This window comes from Sardina pilchardus, chromosome 13 (genome assembly GCF_963854185.1).
Source record: "Sardina pilchardus chromosome 13, fSarPil1.1, whole genome shotgun sequence".
Lineage (NCBI taxonomy): Eukaryota > Metazoa > Chordata > Actinopteri > Clupeiformes > Clupeidae > Sardina > Sardina pilchardus.
Genome location: NC_085006.1, coordinates 2,196,917 through 2,215,934, shown reverse-complemented (window position 1 = coordinate 2,215,934; position 19,018 = coordinate 2,196,917). Strand labels below are relative to the sequence as shown.

The window sequence follows — 19,018 nt, the reverse complement described above, 5'->3', positions numbered from 1 at the left end:
TTTATGTCTTTTTCAGCCATATTCTATTTTCTGCCATCTTTGATTTTATCAAAAACCTTTAAAAGGCTTCTCTTGACACAAATGTTGTCTAATCTTTCAGAAATGTTGCCCAGATTATCTTTAGACCATGAGTCATGACACACGAATGCATTCAACATCTTCTTGAAATTCAAAGGCTTTTAGCTGTGACGGCCTATAAAACTTTGTAGATATCGCCAAACAGGAAGTAGGCCTATTTCTCAGCAACTCTTTAACATATCTCAACCAAATTTGGTATATAGACTCATGACATCATCCTGGGGACCTGTGACCACTAGGGGGCTACATATTCTGTCCAATCTTTATGCAATTTGGCATAAGATCTTCAGGCCAAGATGAGCAAATGTGTCAAACAGCTTTAAAAAAAAAAAAAAATCAAAACAGCTTGGCTGCGACATCCATCCAAATATGACGCCATGGCCGCAAAACAGGAAGTAAGGCCATTTCTCAGCTATCCTTTAACATATCATAATCAAACATGGTACATAGATTGATGAGATCATCTGATCCCACAAAAAATGGTGACCTTTGACCTATGATGGCACTGTATTTAAACTGTTTATTTAATTTAACACACAACAAAAGTAACTTAAGTCCAGAAAAGCCAGTAAAACTAGATGTACCGCAAAGTGATACACAATATTACTGCCGCTCAATCCTGCACATTCTCTCCGCAAATATCAAGCAAGCACGCTTTTGTTTCCATCGCCTACTCCATCCCCTACTGCAACTTTTATGTATGTAAATGAGTGTGTGCATGTGTGCACTTGCTTTTGTGTATGAGTGCTTCTCTGTCTATGAGTGTGTGTGTGTGTGTGTGTGTGTGTGTCTGCTTGTCTGTTTGTGTGTGTGTTTTATGTGTCTCTATGTGTATATGTTCACTATGTTCTCTGCCGTCACTGTCACTCCAATATCAGATCACACACACACACACAGGCACACACACACATGTGCGCGTGCGAGCGCGCGCGCCGCACACACACACACACGCAGGCACACACACACACACTCAAACACTTGCACACACACACTCGCACACACACACACACAGGTACACACACAGACACCCACAGAGAGAGAGAGAGAAAGAGAGAACACACACAGAATACACACAGATAGCACAGAACACACACACACACACACACAGACACACAGAGAGAGAGAGAAAGAAACACACACAGAATACACACAGAACATGCACATACACACATATACACATATGCAAACACACACACGGGCACACAGAAACGCACCGACGCACACACACACACACAGGCTATTGTACATCACACACACATACACTCACTTCTCAGCTCCGGTGGTCTCACACAGTGCTGCATCTCACAAAATGTACTCAAAGATGTGTGTGTGTGTGTGTGTGTGTGTGTGTGTGTGTGTGTGTGTGTGCGCACTGTGCATCTGTGTGTGTGAGTTGTGTCTGTGTGTGTGTGTGTGTGTGTGTGTGTGTGCACTGTGCATCTGTGTGTGTGAGGTGTGAGTGTGTGTGTGTGTGTGTGTGTGTGTACTGTGCATCTGTGTGTGTGTGTGTGTGTGTGTGTGTGTGTGTGTGAGGGTGTGTGTGTGAGGGTGTGTGTGTGTGCATGCGTGTGGGCGTGTTTGTGCATGTGTTAGTGTAATTATTTATGTACGTGTGTGTGTGCTGGTGCGTGTGTATGTGTGTGTGTACTGTAGGTATGTGTCTGTATGTGTGTGTGTGTGTGTGTGTGTGTGTGTGTGTGTGTGTGTGTATGTGCCTGTGCTTGTCTGTGTTTGTGTGTGTGTGTGTGTGTGTGTTCCTGCATGTTTGTGTGTGTGTGTGTGTGTGTGTGTGTGTATGACCGTAGCATCCAGCACCCAGAGCAACCCTTCGCTTAATACCACCATCTATAGGCCGATGGGTATACAGTCCTGAATGTACACATAAATCCATTTATTTTATAGCCCCCCATGGATGAAATTCCACAAAACTTGGCATACTCCCAGAGGATGTCAGGTTAATCATACACTTGAAATTTGGTGCAGTTCATAACATCTCATCTAAAGATAGGGGCAGTTAAGTAATATTGCATTGCATTTTAAATTTTTACCATGGGGGTGCCAATCACAAATGACTGGTTATAAGCTAAGTTGATGCAGGCTCTTGAGACCAACATACCATAAACATTTTGTCATCCTCGGTGCCACGGTTCAGGTAGTTATGTATGCGCGGGGGTGGAGTGACCCCCGGGGATGAAACGAAATATTTCTGTAAAAGTCTACTGGGGCTACATGCCCTCCAAGTTTCATGTGCCCCGGTGTTACGGTGTCCCGGGAATCGTTGACTAAAAATATGACGGGGAAAAAAAAAAACGTCGACTATATGACCGCTTTGCTAGCTATGCTAGCTATTCGCTAGCGGCGGTCATAATAAACATGTTAAAGGGTTGCTGAGAAATTGGCTTACTTCCTGTTTCGTGATCTCTACGTCTTGTTTGAACGATGTTTCAAGAAGATTACAAACATTTGTGACAAGAGAAACCTTTTAAAGGTTATGGATCAAATCAAAGATGGCAGAAAATCCAATATGGCTGAAAAAGACATTAAATATGTGTTGAACTCGGCTTGGCCCAAGGTGATACATTGTTTGTTAAAAATGAATGGACAGGTCAAAAGTTAATGAACATTCATCCATGTCCAACTCAGACCTGTTGGCGGCGCTAGAGCGCTCGAGCTTGCGTTACTTACACAGTAGGCTATCACCACTTAAATCCGAGAAATGGGTGGTCTGCTGTTAAATTATTACAATATTGGGGGATTATTACATTATCAGGACCTGCGAAATGAAGGCTAACCTAATAATGTAATAACCTCCCAATAATGCAATACGTTATTACATTATTGGTAAAAAATGTATTGCATTATTGGGAAATGCACTTTATTACATTATCGGGAAGTTATTACATTATCAGGTTCTACAAGCCCTGCCACAAAAGAAATCTCAATCTAACCCCTTGTTATATTTGTATTAAAATAGAAATACAAATACTTAATGAAACTGTTGTAAAACAGAGTACTCTTTTTTGTCATGTATATTAATTAGCCCTTCTAAAATGCAAAACCAAAAGATGGATTGAAACTCTCAAGAGCACTGCAGTATGTGGTTTACACCACTGAGGTTTCTGACAGTAAGGTTTAAAAGTGGCGTGAATGTTTGGGAGTTCAGTGGGGGTTTTTAAACTGATGAGGCTAAAGGTATAGGAAAAAATGCACTCACTATTATCTCATCTTAATATTGCTTAGAGTCACTTGACGTTCATGTCTTGATGTTAATCCTTTCATATATTTTTTATAATGAAGTTGTGTAAGATGTTTTTAGTAGGGATAGTGAGTTATTCATTTAGTAATGAATGGTAAACGAGGCAATGAATGTATACAAAATCCAGAATTACAGTTTTGCTGTAGGTGAGAACACTTTTATTCTCTCATATGACAAAAAAATTGTAATGCTCACTGATGTCTCGCTCATTCCAGAGCAACCATAACACTACATTTTTTCATGTCTTATAGAATATTTATTTGCCATTATTGGCATTGGAGCAAGTATTATTAAACCGTAAAATCAGTTGGCATGCAAAGCTTTCTGCATATAATAGGTGTAGGAATGGCATGTGTAATAAAACCAGTATCTCCAGTAGTATTATATAGTTATCTATGTATTGTTTGTGTGTGTGTGTGTGTGTGTGTGTGTGTGTGTGTGTGTGTGTGTGTGTGTGTGTGTGTGTGTGTGTGTGTGTGTGTGTGTGTTTTAATAATGATACCTACATGTGATACACCAGTGACCATTGACTGAAATGTATAATTAACAATACATTATTCCCCTTGTTTCAGAAGACCTCAAAAGGATAGTGAAATGGAAAATGAGACAATATCATCACACTTTTATTTCACATTATTTAAGGGTTCTGAAAACGTTAGAATAATTTATTTTCTGTTAACAGTGATAGTGTATCTTATCATTATACTGTTCAATCTAAGTATCATACTGGTTGTTTTCAAGGAAAAGTCCCTTCATGAGCCAATGTATCTTTTAATTTCTTGTTTGCTGTTAAATTCTCTGTATGGCAGCTCTGCTCTTTTCCCAAGACTCTCTGTTGATCTTCTATCTAAGACTCACTCTATTTCCCGTCCTGCATGTTTCACACAGATATTTGTTATCTACACGTATGCAATATCCGAATACACAGTATTAACTATTATGGCATATGACAGATATGTAGCGATATGCGAACCACTGCAATATCATAACATAATGACACAAAAGAGAACATATCTGCTTATTCTCAGTGCATTTTCCTGGTCAATCTTTTGGATGGCCCTTGTCATTTATTTTTCTATAAGGTTACCTCTGTGTGGCAGTGAAATACCAAGAGTATATTGCTCAAATTGGTCCGTAGTAAGACTTTCTTGTGTGACAACAGTCAGTAATAATATTTTGGGATTTTTTGTTACTGTAACTACAGTTTTCCTACCAGCGGGTTTCATATTGTTCACATACATTAGGATTCTCATTGTCTGTCACAGAAGTACATCAGAAATTAGAGGTAAAGCACTGCAAACGTGCTTGCCTCACATTGTAAATTTTGTAACCTACTCATTAGCATCATTTTCTGATATAGCACTTAGTCGTTATGAACCTGGCGAAATTATGAGTGCTATAGCTTTGATGATTTCCCTGGAATTTATTGTGATTCCTCCATTACTAAATCCTCTGATATATGGCCTAAATTTACCAGATATACGTAGGAAAATTCAGAGTCTGGTTGTTTCTTCAAAATTATTTTAAGAATATACTCAGAAAGCACACTTTCTCCATAAAATTACTCTATATGCACCTTACAACAGTTACTTTTGTGAAAGCCAATACCAGTCTTCACAATGACCCTTTTGATTGTTATTGGAAAGCCTGTTTATCTATCTGCATAGTTAAGACACAAAAGTAGTTTTAAAGATTTAACACTACATGATGGAATAGTAAAAACTGTGTACCGTATGTGTATTGGTGAACTAAATACATGTAATGTTAACATTAATAAATGGTGTAATGTTTTAAACATGTTGCACACATAACTCAGGATCATTCCATGCCAAAGGTAAAAATTTCCCCACTCGACAGTCACAGATTTGTCTGAAAACAATCAAGGTTGTTCACACACTTCTTAGTAGGTATAGTCCCAAATATTAGCTCTCTACTCCCAACAGTTTTGTCCCCCCCCACCCCCACATGCTATGGTAAATGGACTGCGTTTATATAGCGCTTTTAATGGATTTTAATTCTGCGAGCACCCAAAGCATGTCACGCCTCACATTCACCCATTCACACACCGATGGCAGAGGCTGCCATGCAAGGCGCCAACCTTATCGGGAACACTGGGGTTAGGTGTCTTGCTCAAGAACACAGAGGAGTTGGGCTCGAACCAGCAACCTTCCAGTTATGACTCTTCTATCTCCTGAGCCACTGCTTCTTAGCTATAGCAACAACAATAACAGCATCTACCAACATGATACATTTTTTTTCTTTTTTTTTTAAAGATTAGATTTTTATGGTTATGTCTGCGCTGCTTTTTTGCTGGTATAGTGGCTTTTCGAAATGACATAAAAATCCTGCTCCCAGCACCTGACATAACTGGTTCTTATTTCTGGACCAGCTCAAGTTGGTGCTGAGTTGGAACCTGTTTTCCTGACCCAGAGTCAGGTTATTTTGTGTGGAAAAGAACCTCCGAACCTGCACTAGAACTGCCTGGGTAGAAATGACTCAGTTTAGCGCAGTGCATTCTATTCTATTCGAGTCCATCCAAACAGTTCTGAAAATTATGCTGCAACACACTTTCTAATCTACTTTATTGAAATCATGCTAATTTAATTTTTGAAGTGAAATGCAAAATATAAATAAATTACCCTTGATAACAGGCTAGAATGTCTAGAGTTCAATAGAGCTCAACAGTCCCGCCCCTCCTCCGAGAGAGCTGCTTGCCCGGAAGCAATTTCTCATTCATTTCTCCCATTGACTTCTGGAAAAATCCGGATATAAAGAGTTTTAGACCATGCCTTAGGCTAACCAGCTACGATGTGACTCATAAGCATATAACTTATAATTTCGAGTGAAGAAATGAACAGAAAATGTTAAAAAAGTGAAAGGTACAAGACTGTGTAGGCTACATATCTTAAATTCCGGAATAAAGAACTCAAATCCCGTGATGCTTTGCAAACGAACACACATTTCCAACATTTGCAGCCCATCGATAGTTTAACATGGTTCCATATTAATCTGAGAAAAGAAGATGATTACTTCCTACCGTTTACATTGAGTAAATTCAACCTTCAAGATGAGAAAACCTTTCTTTTTCGGAAGACCACACATCGGTTCTGACAGCCCTGCAGCCATTTTAAAGGGATAATCCGGAGTGAAATGCACTTTAGATCAATTTTTCGGACTATTGGGAGTAAATACGTTGAGTTGACACCAAAATCATGTCATTCGGATGTATTTTGAGAAAGTTTGAGCTCACCGTTTTTAGCCAAAACTCGTTAGCCTGGAGGTGACTCGGGCATGTCATTTCGCCGCTACAAAACGCTATTTTTATACCTCTTCTACACTGTAAATTTTGATAAGTTGACTTTACTTAAAAAATGTACGCAAACTCATTGCCTTGAAAAAAGTAAGTTCAATTAACTTACATTTTTTAAGTAAACACTGCTTGTTTATTCTGAGTAAGTAACACTTAATAACTTACACTTTTTAAGTGAATACAACTTATTTATTTTAATTAAACTGTACTTAATTAGCTCATGGTTCTTAGTACTCATATACCTAGAACCCATAGTTCTCATGGAAGCTTGTTTTTTCTGAGTAAATAATACTTAATTAGCTCACATTTTTAAGTGTGTACTACTGACTTGTTCTCTGGTTCAGTTTACAATGTCTATACAAGAAATGTATGTAAAAACATCTAACAAAAAAAATGAAATGAGAAGGTTGGTTTAGGTTAATCACATTTTTTTTTATTTTTAATTATCCAGCATTCACATAGCAAACTACCCTGCCATTCAACATATTTAAAGTAAAATAAGAGTGCTTGGACTCCGCAGTAAAATAATAATAGTAATAATTATTACATAGTAATATCAAGCAGAAAATTAATATTATATTATATCAAGCAGAAATAAGGTGCCACCATAACACCTGACAGCAGCTTGGACCCTGGAAATGATGTTAGCCGTCAATCTCCCCAAGAACAGTGAGCACATCAACACATGAGATAGTCCCATCAGTCACAGCGTCCTGTGAAGACACAAATGCAAAAGAAAGTCTTGTTATCATGTGTTGCTACTAATGAACAAAGCTGTGACCACAAAATGAGTCCACCTGAACACAATCTACTTTCCAAGTGTCAACACTTACCAACTGTCCTCCTACCAACTCCTCCAACCCCAGCACGAATAACAGATTAACCAAATGTGACAGTTCAACGAAACCTTATGATACTGGGTTGGAGGAGCTGGTAGAGGACAAGTTGGTAAGTGTTTTCTGTAATAAACTCCGGGTTCGCTAACTACGTTGTTGGTGCTTCCTTTTAAGTGTAGGGACCCTGAGCAAGCTACTGATGAGGTTTGGTGCTGTTTTTAATATTATTGGTTAAAATGCTTTTTTGGAAGTGTTTCCTCACCGCCAGAATAACACTTTAAACTATTTTGGAAAATGTCCAATGGGCCCCCTCCTCACCCAAAGACATTGACAATATAAACATGCGGAATAAGTGGCAATTTCCAATGTGTATTGCATAACATACATACTGTACATACATAAATAACCATAACTAGATATGATAACTTGCTTTATTTCTTCTTATTATTATTTCCAAGTATACTTACAAATGCTGTGCTGTAGAATTTGCTGGACTTGATCCATGTAAAACAGGAATTCCCTTCAGGACAAGAGTGCGTTGGGCTATCACAGTCGATGTCTAATGATAGAGACAATAAAGATTAAGACATTCACAAGACACAAACTGCTACTTAGCAAATAGCCTTATCAGCACGAAAAGTGCAGTACTTACAAGTTCATTCAGGGATTTGGTCTGCTTGACAACATCTCTATAAGAGAAAAGATCATGTTAGCACCAAGCTCAATGAAATTAACTCAATTATATAAATAGTAAATAGTAAACTAATGTTTTTGCTCAAACAAAATAGGCCTACTTTGTATTGATATGAAATAACATAAAATCAAAGAATTTGAAAGCAATTCCTGTAGCTGCTACCATGAGGAAAAGAACTAGCTAGTGCTAATGACCAAGCTGCAATAATTCCAGTTGAAAAATGCTAACTAATATGGAGGTCGAACATACTAATCATGCTTCATACCATTTAGCTGTTACACATGCAAACGTGAAACTGGAGTTATTGGCTTTGGAGTTTTTATAAATAATCGTTTTCAGTGATGAAAACACATGAGCCACGTCCGAAAAGAGTCTTTGGTAGATCTACAGTTTAGTGTTTCTAACAGATAACGTTAGCAACAAATGTTGGGCTAGCGATAGCTAGACGCTAGGCTATGATACTTAACATCACGGCAGGCACAAGTCACATAGACATTGACATATGGTGAACAAAACTTAACTAGCGTTGAATGAATAATACATAAAGAAAGCAAATCGATTTCAAACGTTTACTCACCAAATGAGCAAGAACTCCAGCGATGTCCATGCGTGTTTAGTCGTGTGTGTCGTGTCGGTTGGTTTCTAGTAGAGGCTTCTGCGCATGCCCAAGTGTTGCACTAGTGTTTTGTGAGTGACCTGAACTTAAAATGATTTAGTTGGTTTGACTTTTCGCTCCCAAAGTACTACTAACTCAAATAAAGTGAGTATTCTCGACAGATTGGTCAAAACTAAGTCAACCCTACTTAATATTTCTTATTAATTTGAATGTTAGAATTTACAGTGTACTGTTCCAAACAACACTACGCTTATGTGGTAGTGAGTAGAGGATCCCTAAAGCCAAACCGAAGTATCCCCACGTCTTTATGTGGTCGGATAGAGAGTCCAGAATGAATTTAACCGAGTCCGTACCTTTCCGGAAATGTTAATAAAGTGTTGTTATAGCGTTGTCAGTTGCAGCACCGACATTTCCGGAAAGGTACTGACTCGATTAAATTCATTCTGGACTCTCTATCCGACCACATAAAGACGTGGGGATACTTCGGTTTGACTTTAGGGACCCTCTACTCACTACCACGTAAGTGTAGTGTTGTTTGGAACAGTAGAAGAGGTATAAAAATAGCGTTTTGTAGCGGCGAAATGACATGCCCGAGTCACCTCCAGGCTAACGAGTTTTGGCTAAAAACAGTGAGCTCGAACTTTCTCAAAATACATCCGAATGACATGATTTTGGTGTCAACTCAACGTATTTACTCCCAATAGTCCGAAAAATTGATCTAAAGTGCATTTCACTCCGGATTATCCCTTTAAGTTTTGAAGTTACAGCGAGACTATAGCTGGACGATAGGCGCGGGAAAAGTTGAGGCAATTTGTTTGGGATTGCCATGGCAACGGCGATCTCTACCAATCAAAGGCTCTGCTTTCACCAGTTTTACACGTCAGGGTGTTGGGTAGTGTAGTAGCCTACTCTCTCGTTAAATCGTGAATAAAACCTTTTTTTCTCAAACAAGGTTGATGCCCCATTAACTTTTGACATCTATATGAGCAGGTATAATCACTTAGTCACATCGTAGCTGGTTTTAAGTCTACCATGGACGGTTACGATTTTATGGCTTATTCTCCAGATGTCAATGGAGAAATTGTATTGGATTTTTACTTCCGGGCAAGGCTGTGGGCGGGACTGTCGAGCTCTACTCAAGCCATACATCAAAGTCCAATACGTTCGACCGGCGTCGCGTCACACAGAGCAGGTTGTTTGCTCCACGCCCCTTTTTTGGGGAAACAAGCCCTCAGAACAAGCCTGAAACAAGCCAAAGTGAACGGGTGTTGTTCACGGTCACTGATCTATAACGAATAACTTATTATTTATAGATCAGTGTTCGCGGTAGACAGACATGCCGAGAAGTTGCTGTGTGGTTGGGTGTACCAACCACAAAGCTAAGAACCCCTAACATTAGGCTACACCAAAAATAAATCAGACCAACGAAAACGGAAATCTAGGCTAACACTTGGCTAACACTAGCAGCTAGGCTATCGGCTATGACAGAAATTATCATATGTTGGAATTATCTAACGAACATACTTTACATCCAAGCCTGTCAGTCAACTACACAACATTACAATTAAAATAAGAGGCCAAAAATACAGGAAAACAATTTAGTTATTTAACTGGAGATTCAATGAGATAAGAGTATGTCCGGGTATGACACTGGCCACTGCTACTGCTAGCAGGCTACTCGGGAGACCGAAGGGACATGTTTTTACTTTGATTGAATTAAGCTTTTGAACGTATTTTTCACGGTCAACAACCGGCAAAGTGGTAATATATTGAGTGGTCCTATTGATTCGTTGTGTTTTCTGTTATCATTTACTCCTACGTTTTCAGTACGAATTACGTTTATTGAGCCTAATTTGCATTGGAGTTAATGGGAGATGTAGTTTGTTTCCCCCAAAAAGGGGCGGGAACGTTCGTCGCGAGTCAAGTTCCCGGATGTGCCGGTCTAACGTATAGCAGAGAGCTCCACAGTCCCACCCACAGCCTTGTCCGGAAGTAAAAATCCAATACAATTTCTCCATTGACAACTGGAGAATAAGCCATAAAATCATAACCGTCCATGGTAGACTTAAAACCAGCTACGATGTGACTAAGCGATTATACCTGCTCATATAGATGTCAAAAGTTAACGGGGCATATCAACCTTGTTTTGAGAAAACAATGTTTTATTCACGATTTAACGAGAGAGTACTACACTACCCAACACCCTACCGTGTAAAACTGGTGAAAGCAGAGCCTTTGATTGGTAGAGATCGCCGTTGCCATGGCAATCCCAAACAAACTGTACTCAACTTTTCCCGCGCCTATCGTCCAGCTTCGTCTCGCTGGAACTTCAAAACATAAAATGGCTGCAGGGCTGTCAGGACCGATGTGTGGTCTTCCGAAAAAGAACGGGTTTCTCATCTTGAAGGTTGAATTTACTCAATGGAAACGGTAGGAAGTAATCATCCTCTTTTCTTAGATTAATATGGAACCATGTTAAACTATCGTTAGGCTGCAAATGTTGGAAATGTGTACGTTTGCAAAGCATCACGGGATTTGAGTTTTCTAATTCGGAATTTAAGATATGTACACAGTCTTGTACCTTTCGCTTTTTTTACATTTTCTGTTATTTTTTTCACTCGAAATTATAAGTTATATGCAAGTAGCTGGTTAGCCTAAGGCATGGTCTAAAACTCTTTATATACGGATTTTTCCAGAAGTCAATGGGAGAAATGAATGAGAAATTTACTTCCGGACAAGCACCTCTCTCGGAGGAGGGGCGGGACTGTGGAGCTCTATAGAGATCGCTAAGACATGTGACCAAAGTCATCAAAACACAAAGAATTATGGGTAGGTTTGGCTCGCCTGATGCCAGCCCATGTACAGATGGTACGGGTTGAGAATGCTCCTTTCTTTCCCGCACATCGGGACTCCCGAAGCATCGGGACTTTAATTAAAACTGCAACCGCAAGGGGGCAACATAAGACCGCCTTAATAAAATGAAGGTTCGGCTCATACCGGAAAACACGGAAAAACCCGAAGACACCGCGCTGGTGACAAGCGGAGAAAAGAGACATCACGCTCGGCATGTCAGATTGCAGTTTCAGAGTTTTCGAATGTTTTACAGCGTACCTCACAGCTGGCTCTCTCACTCGACGTAGCCTATAACTCAGTCAGTCCAGCAGAGATGCCAGAGCAACGTTTTGGTCAATGGAGAGGGAGAGAAATGCTCCGCATATCCGTCTCATTTAATCCGTCTCATTTAATCATTAAAATGAAGGTGATGACTGGCGAAATTATAATCAAACGACGTTTCAATAAACCATTGTTGAAATTAATGAAAATGGTTTTAGAAGCCTTCAATTCAACCTGAAAGACTCGATATAGGCAACCTTAGATTAATTCATTAATTCATTACGGTTACAAGACCGCATTTCCGTGAATAGGCTATTATTGTCAAGGCGAAGACGAAAGAGATGGACAAGATGGACATTTAGACTACATTTATGCTAGGAATACTTAGAAATGTGTAGGCCTATAGGCTATTTTAAAACGGAGGCATGTTCATTTTAACCGGCGACGCTGGGTAGCTTACCCAGCACTTTATCACAGATTTTGTCCCCACCACTTTTGACAACTGAAAATAAAATGTATTTTACAGACATATCTTTAATATGCCTACATGCCTATCATGTCACTTTACTTATAACCGTAGGCTACATGCATGGAAAAGATCGCGCATTTTGTAACATTGTAACAATGGATGGTCAGATATGCGATAGGGCAGTGAGGGTGATTCATTGTAACCATCGACTAGTAGGCCTAGCTCCGCAAAAGAAGTTTCTAGCAACTTAGAATATATGGATCTCGTTATGCATGTTCATGTTGATTCAGAGATAGACATAGATTACCGTGGGCTACTGTGCGTCAATATAACAGCATTTTATCATGTGGTGAATTAGCCTAATGACTAACGTCAGTTTAACATGTCAGAACTTTTGATCGGCGTTTCAAGTGCATGCCGCGAATAAATGAACATGACTGACTGAATCCTTTATATTTCATCTTAATCATACGTCAGCGACCGGGGTTCAAAACTTACTCTACGCACCTCCGGAACCCATTAAGACAAGGGGCATTATTTTATTAAAAAGTTTTGCGATTTTTTTTATGATTGCGATGTCTGCTGAAAAGAAAAGTTAATATGTGAATTCGTGGTTCAGCGCACACACACACACACACACACACACACACACACACACACACACACACACACACACACACACACACACACACATTTTTACATTTACATAATAGGGCTCGGGCACACGCCTTGCATTCTAGGAATATCGCCGCCATTTGGTAGCGCACTGAACGTAATATCCATTCATTCAGATGCACAAGACAAGAAGCAGAAATATAGTAGCGATTTATTATTTTCCTCTTGCGATCGTGGGTTGCACTGTTACACCCCACTACACAGCAACATACTACCAAGAAGGCAAAAACTAAGTAACAGGAACACACTAAAAGGCGGGAGTAAATCCATAGTAATCCATAGTAAACTAAGGAGTGAAGCTGCCAATGTGGCTGTGACGGCGAAGTTTTGATGTCATGATCCCGAGCCCTGTCGGGTGTCTGTCGAGAGAGAGGGGGGAGGGAGGCAATCGTCCTCAATGCCTAGGCTATAATGTCTAGTGAACTGGTTAGACAAGTGTGGGGGAGGGGGAATGATCGCACAAGACAATTGCTCTTCATGAAATGGGTAGTCTCAGAGACGTTAGTCGATGTTTAAACGTAGCCTACTACATCACTTGCGAAATCGGACGTGGCACATAGAATTATTAGGCTACTGGATTTAATATAGCATAGACTTTGTTCATCCTATATTAGCCTATATTAAAATGTAATGTGCTGCGGGGAAGCATTGGGGAAGTCAGTTTAAGTTGTCCTGTAACAATTTGCCTCTTATTATAATCAAGAGTAGGCTATGCAGCCACGCACATAATAGTCTAGGTTACGGGCGGATGCGAGCAACCCCATGCAAAAGAAGGCTTTAAGTTAACGGACTGAAGGCCTGTTTACATGTCAAACATGCATTAAATCTAAGAAACGAAAAACACAACATGTATTGTGTCGTAAACAGTTAATGACTTCGTGGCCACTATGCGCAACTGCATCGCGCAGTGAGCTGAAGGATAGGAGGACCGACACTTATTAACACAAAGCTTTGTAAAGCACTAACAACCACCCCTCAAAGTTCATTGTCCATAAGTCCAAACAATAAGTATAAAAATCCGACAATCCAAAACGATAACGAGATCTCCCAGAAACGAAAAACAAGTTTGTTGAGTAGCCTAGTCCTTCCAACAATCTCAGCTTTTGCGTTTGTTAGATAAAAGGCATTCTGCCCTGCTGTATTCCAATGAGAAAAAATCATCCACAAGGTAGGCTAAGGGTCACGGTAATGCAGCATGCAGGAATCTATATACGCACAAAACGAATGAATGGGTTATATCGGCCAAAACGAATGAATGGGTTGGGAGAGTCGTCTGGCTGTGTCAGCAGACTGCAGTCGGTCTCGAGGGGTTAAATAGCGCACGTACTTGAATTTTAATCTGAAGAAGACCACACGAAAATAAAATCAAATCAAAAAAGAAGGATTTCAAGTGTGCGAACCTTTTTCCATTTTTTTTTATGATTTAGCCTACTCTTGTTCTGCACCTTGACCGGGGATGTGTACAAACTTTTTTACTACACTTGAATTTTAAACCAACTCTTCTCTAGCCTATATCCTATAGCCATACTTTAATCAGATGTTATGCTCATTTTTGTAGGCTACACCTCACCGGCAAGCACGCACGCAAATGCTGCTTTTGCACATCTACAATATTGGCCACTGGCCAGGCTATATAGAATAGGCTTTTAGGACTGTATTTTGCCTTCGTGCAACTTTAGTTGTGCTCAATCTAAATTATTGTCAGATAGGCCATATTACCAAATGGCGAACCTCGAAAATTATTTAGGATATAGAGCCGTGTCCATTACGCATGCAGTTATTTTTTAGGCTATTGTTTTATTTGAGTGTTTTTGTCTACCATGGCAAACATAGTTGAAACGTTCGCTCTAAACTTATGTATTTCCAATCGGCTTTCACAAAACCGATGAGGTCCAGATCTCAGTGGCCTCATAGCTGCCTACAGCCATGCATAGTAAGCCTAATGATAGCCTAATAGTTATGACATTAATAGCCTATTAATGACCTCATGTCGGAATGGCACGTTGTTTGAAAAAAAAAAAGTTAAATAGGCCTAGGCCTACCGCCGAGTGGGGATATGTCGGAATGAACAGCGGATACCAGCTGGGTTGTAAAACATTACTGTATTCGTTGATCTTATCGATGCAGTCCTTGCGGCCACTTCTCCCCATCGTAGGAAACTTTCTGTTTAGTGTTGACAACACAAAGGCCTTCACGTTGTGTGGCAGTGCTTGCTTGCCCTTCGATCCATCCCAGTTGGTGGTTTTGCACCTGTCCCTGAGTTATAGTCTATATGAGTAAGCGCTTATGCTCTAACCGCATAATAAAAGAAGCACCTGCAGCAGTGCTTATGGCAAGGCTTTACTCACTGAGCTATGGACAAGCAGTTATGCTCGAAAATTATCATAATAACAGACACACCTAATTGTATGGCTCTATGTTTAAACACATCAAATTAGCAAGCATTTCCGCAGCAACGTTTGCTTTCTTTTTCTGTCGGTCCGCGGTTGCTTGGTCAATTGCGCAGCAAATTATCAGATCACCGGACCTAATTTCACTCCATGTCTCGCGGACCAGCAGCAGTCTCCACGTTTCGCGGCCCATAGTTTGAGAAACGCTGCATTAAAGTGTCATTAGGTTGTAGGCTATATGTTTAGTGATTTCTTTGTGTGTTTTTCATTGTAGTGTGTGTGCATTGAGTAGTTCCTTAAAATACGGAACAAAGAGCGTCCCGTAGATCTGTTCAATATGGAAGAAGACTAACTATTACTTATATATTTCTTTTAACGAAACGCGAAGAAAAAATACGAGGACTGACCATCTCGTTTCTCCGCGTAATCCCCAATACCATGGCGACAAAGAGAAATAAAATATGATTTGATATTTAAGCTGATTGCTGACAAATTTGCCACACAATTCGGGAGAAGCAGCGGACAGGAGCGCCACAAGCAAGAACATCTAGCCCAAATTAACATGGCAACGTTGCCTATGACTAAAGTATCTAAGTAGGCTAGTCCTACTAATATTACATTTGATTGGTAGCATGTTTGTAGCGCGCCAGTTTACCCATCCCCTACATCAAAACAGCTTAGAATCAATCAAAGAATCAGCTGTGTCGGCGTCAGGCTGTAGGCGATTTTCTATAACCATTTTCATTCATTTCAACAATGGTTCATTGAAACGTCGTTTGAATAATTTCGCCAGTCATCACCTTCATTGTAATGATTAAATGAGATTAAGGAGTCGACTATTGACGGATATGCGGTCTTCATCATTTTGAAATGCGGGATGAAACTTTCTGCCACCTGGTGGTTGTTTGGGTACATTGCCTTAGCCTCGAAAAAAATCGGCTTGACGGCCTGCGGGATCTCTTCGGGAGTCCCGCGGGAGAAGGTGCATTCTCAACCCGTACCCACTGTAAACTAGTGGGTCTGGGTCTATGATCTGGCATGATAATAATGAAAACTAAGCGTGAAAAAATTGTGTGAAAAACAGTTATAATCTCGCGCTTCCTTAGTGCTGCTATCCAAGCCATTCCTCGCCTTTTTGTCACCTCTGAAACATGACGTATACTATTATTTTTCCACGCTGGAAAACTATAAAAGATAAGCTTCATGTTACTCTATTTAATTTTATAACACAACAGGTAAACGGCATTTCGACAACTGCACTTCGTTGTTCCCGCACGTCAGTAAAACAACTTAATTTTGGGCCACCTATTCCCAAAATGCGTTGCATTTTACGTCACGTTCTCAATCTCTATAGAGCTCCCCAGTCCCGCCCCTCCTCCGAGAGAGGTGCTTGTCCGGAAGTAAAATTCTCATTCATTTCTCCCATTGACTTCTGTAAAAATTCGGATATAAAGAGTTTTAGACCATGCCTTAGGCTAACCAGCTACGATGTGACTCATAAGCATATAACTTATAATTTCGAGTGAAAAAAATGAACAGAAAATGTAAAAAAAGCGAAAGGTACAAGACTGTGTACATATCTTAAATTCCGAGATAGAGAACTCAAATCCCAGGATGCTTTGCAAACGTACACACATTTCCAACATTTGCAGCCTAAAGATAGTTTAACATGGTTCCATATTAATCTGAGAAAAGAAGATGATTACTTCCTACCGTTTCCATTGAGTAAATTCAACCTTCAAGATGAGAAAACCGTTATTTTTCGGAAGACCACACATCGGTCCTGATCAGCCCTGCAGCCATTTTAAGTTTTAAAGTTCCAGCGAGACGAAGCTGGAGGATAGGCGCGGGAAAAGCTGAGTACAGTTTGTTTGGCATTGCCATGGCAACGGCGATCTCTACCAATCAAAGGCTCTGCTTTCACCAGTTTTACACGTTAGGGTGTCGGGTAGTGTAGTACTCTCTCGTTAAATCGTGAATAAAGCATTGTTTTCTCAAAACAAGGTTGATGCCCCCATTAACTTTTGACATCTATATGAGCAGGTATAATCGCTTAGTCACATCGTAGCTGGTTTTAAGTCTACCATGGACGGTTACGATGTTATGGCTTATTCTCCAATTGTCAATGGAGAAATTGTATTGGATTTTTACTTCCGGACAAGGCTGTGGGCGGGACTGGGGAGCTCTATAGAGCTCCCCAGTCCCGCCCCTCCTCCGAGAGAGGTGCTTGTCCGGAAGTAAAATTCTCATTCATTTCTCCCATTGACTTCTGGAAAAATTCGGATATAAAGAGTTTTAGACCATGCCTTAGGCTAACCAGCTACGATGTGACTCATAAGCATATAACTTATAATTTCGAGTGAAAAAATGAACAGAAAATGTAAAAAAAGCGAAAGGTACAAGACTGTGTACATATCTTAAATTCCGAGATAGAGAACTCAAATCCCAGGATGCTTTGCAAACGTACACACATTTCCAACATTTGCAGCCTAAAGATAGTTTAACATGGTTCCATATTAATCTGAGAAAAGAAGATGACTTCCTACCGTTTCCATTGAGTAAATTCAACCTTCAAGATGAGAAAACCGTTATTTTTCGGAAGACCACACATCGGTCCTGATCAGCCCTGCAGCCATTTTAAGTTTAGAAGTTCCAGCGAGACGAAGCTGGACGATAGGCGCGGGAAAAGCTGAGTACAGTTTGTTTGGCATTGCCATGGCAACGGCGATCTCTACCAATCAAAGGCTCTGCTTTCACCAGTTTTACACGTTAGGGTGTCGGGTAGTGTAGTACTCTCTCGTTAAATCGTGAATAAAGCATTGTTTTCTCAAAACAAGGTTGATGCCCCCATTAACTTTTGACATCTATATGAGCAGGTATAATCGCTTAAGGAGCTTGCACACTGCTCGAACAAACGCCAACAAACGCCAACAAACACGGACGACCACGAACAGTTTGGTCAGTGTGGACGGTCAGTCCGCGTTTGTTTGTCACTGTCTGACAGAGTCCGAACGAGTTCGACATGTCGAGTCCGGTCCGGTAAAGTTTTAGAATGTTCGTGCAGTGTAGACACTTTTCCAACAAACTCCAACAATCGGACCCCTTGTTGGCTTGACAACTAGGCTCAGCTTGCGTGCATAACATCCGCGAGCGGAAACTTATATTACTTGTAGCCTTATTCACACGCATCTCCTGACTCACTCGTAAAAAACAGCAGCATCGATAAACATAAACTCTGCCGGACGTTTCTAGGGGGAGGCTGCGGAGTGCCTTCCCAGAGGGAACCCCCTGCAACCCCAGAGAAATGATAGGCCTATGCGACGGTGCAAAATGCACACTCAGTCTTCTCTGTCGGATTGCTCACGAAGTTCTTGTCACACTGATATGCGTGTCACTTGTTTACAGAGCGCGATCTTAGATTTCCGATGGCATTAAATAGGCTACTAATCAAGGGTTCGCGAGAAAATCAACGTGAATTTAGGCTACATGCAATCATTCTGCACATTATCTGCGACGGGCGACAAATGCAAAATACACATTTCTTCTGTGTTGGATTGCTCACGAAGTTCTAATCACACTG

General features: G+C 40.4%; 1 protein-coding gene and 1 long non-coding RNA gene across 2 annotated transcripts; one reads left to right on the top strand and one right to left on the bottom strand.

Annotated features, from left to right (window-relative positions):
- The first annotated feature begins 3,928 nt into the window (after nucleotides 1-3,928).
- On the top strand, nucleotides 3,929-4,861 carry or64a1 (odorant receptor, family 64, subfamily A, member 1). Its single transcript, XM_062553056.1, has one exon. It carries the CDS (start codon nucleotides 3,929-3,931, stop codon nucleotides 4,859-4,861), a length of 933 nt encoding a protein of 310 aa, XP_062409040.1.
- A 2,259-nt stretch (nucleotides 4,862-7,120) lies between these two features.
- Nucleotides 7,121-8,719, bottom strand: LOC134100189 (uncharacterized). The gene is made up of 3 exons (XR_009941229.1): nucleotides 8,133-8,719; nucleotides 7,948-8,039; nucleotides 7,121-7,357 (listed from the first exon to the last, which is right to left on the bottom strand). It is a non-coding gene; the product is annotated as an uncharacterized LOC134100189 (long non-coding RNA).
- Nucleotides 8,720-19,018: the final 10,299 nt, after the last annotated feature.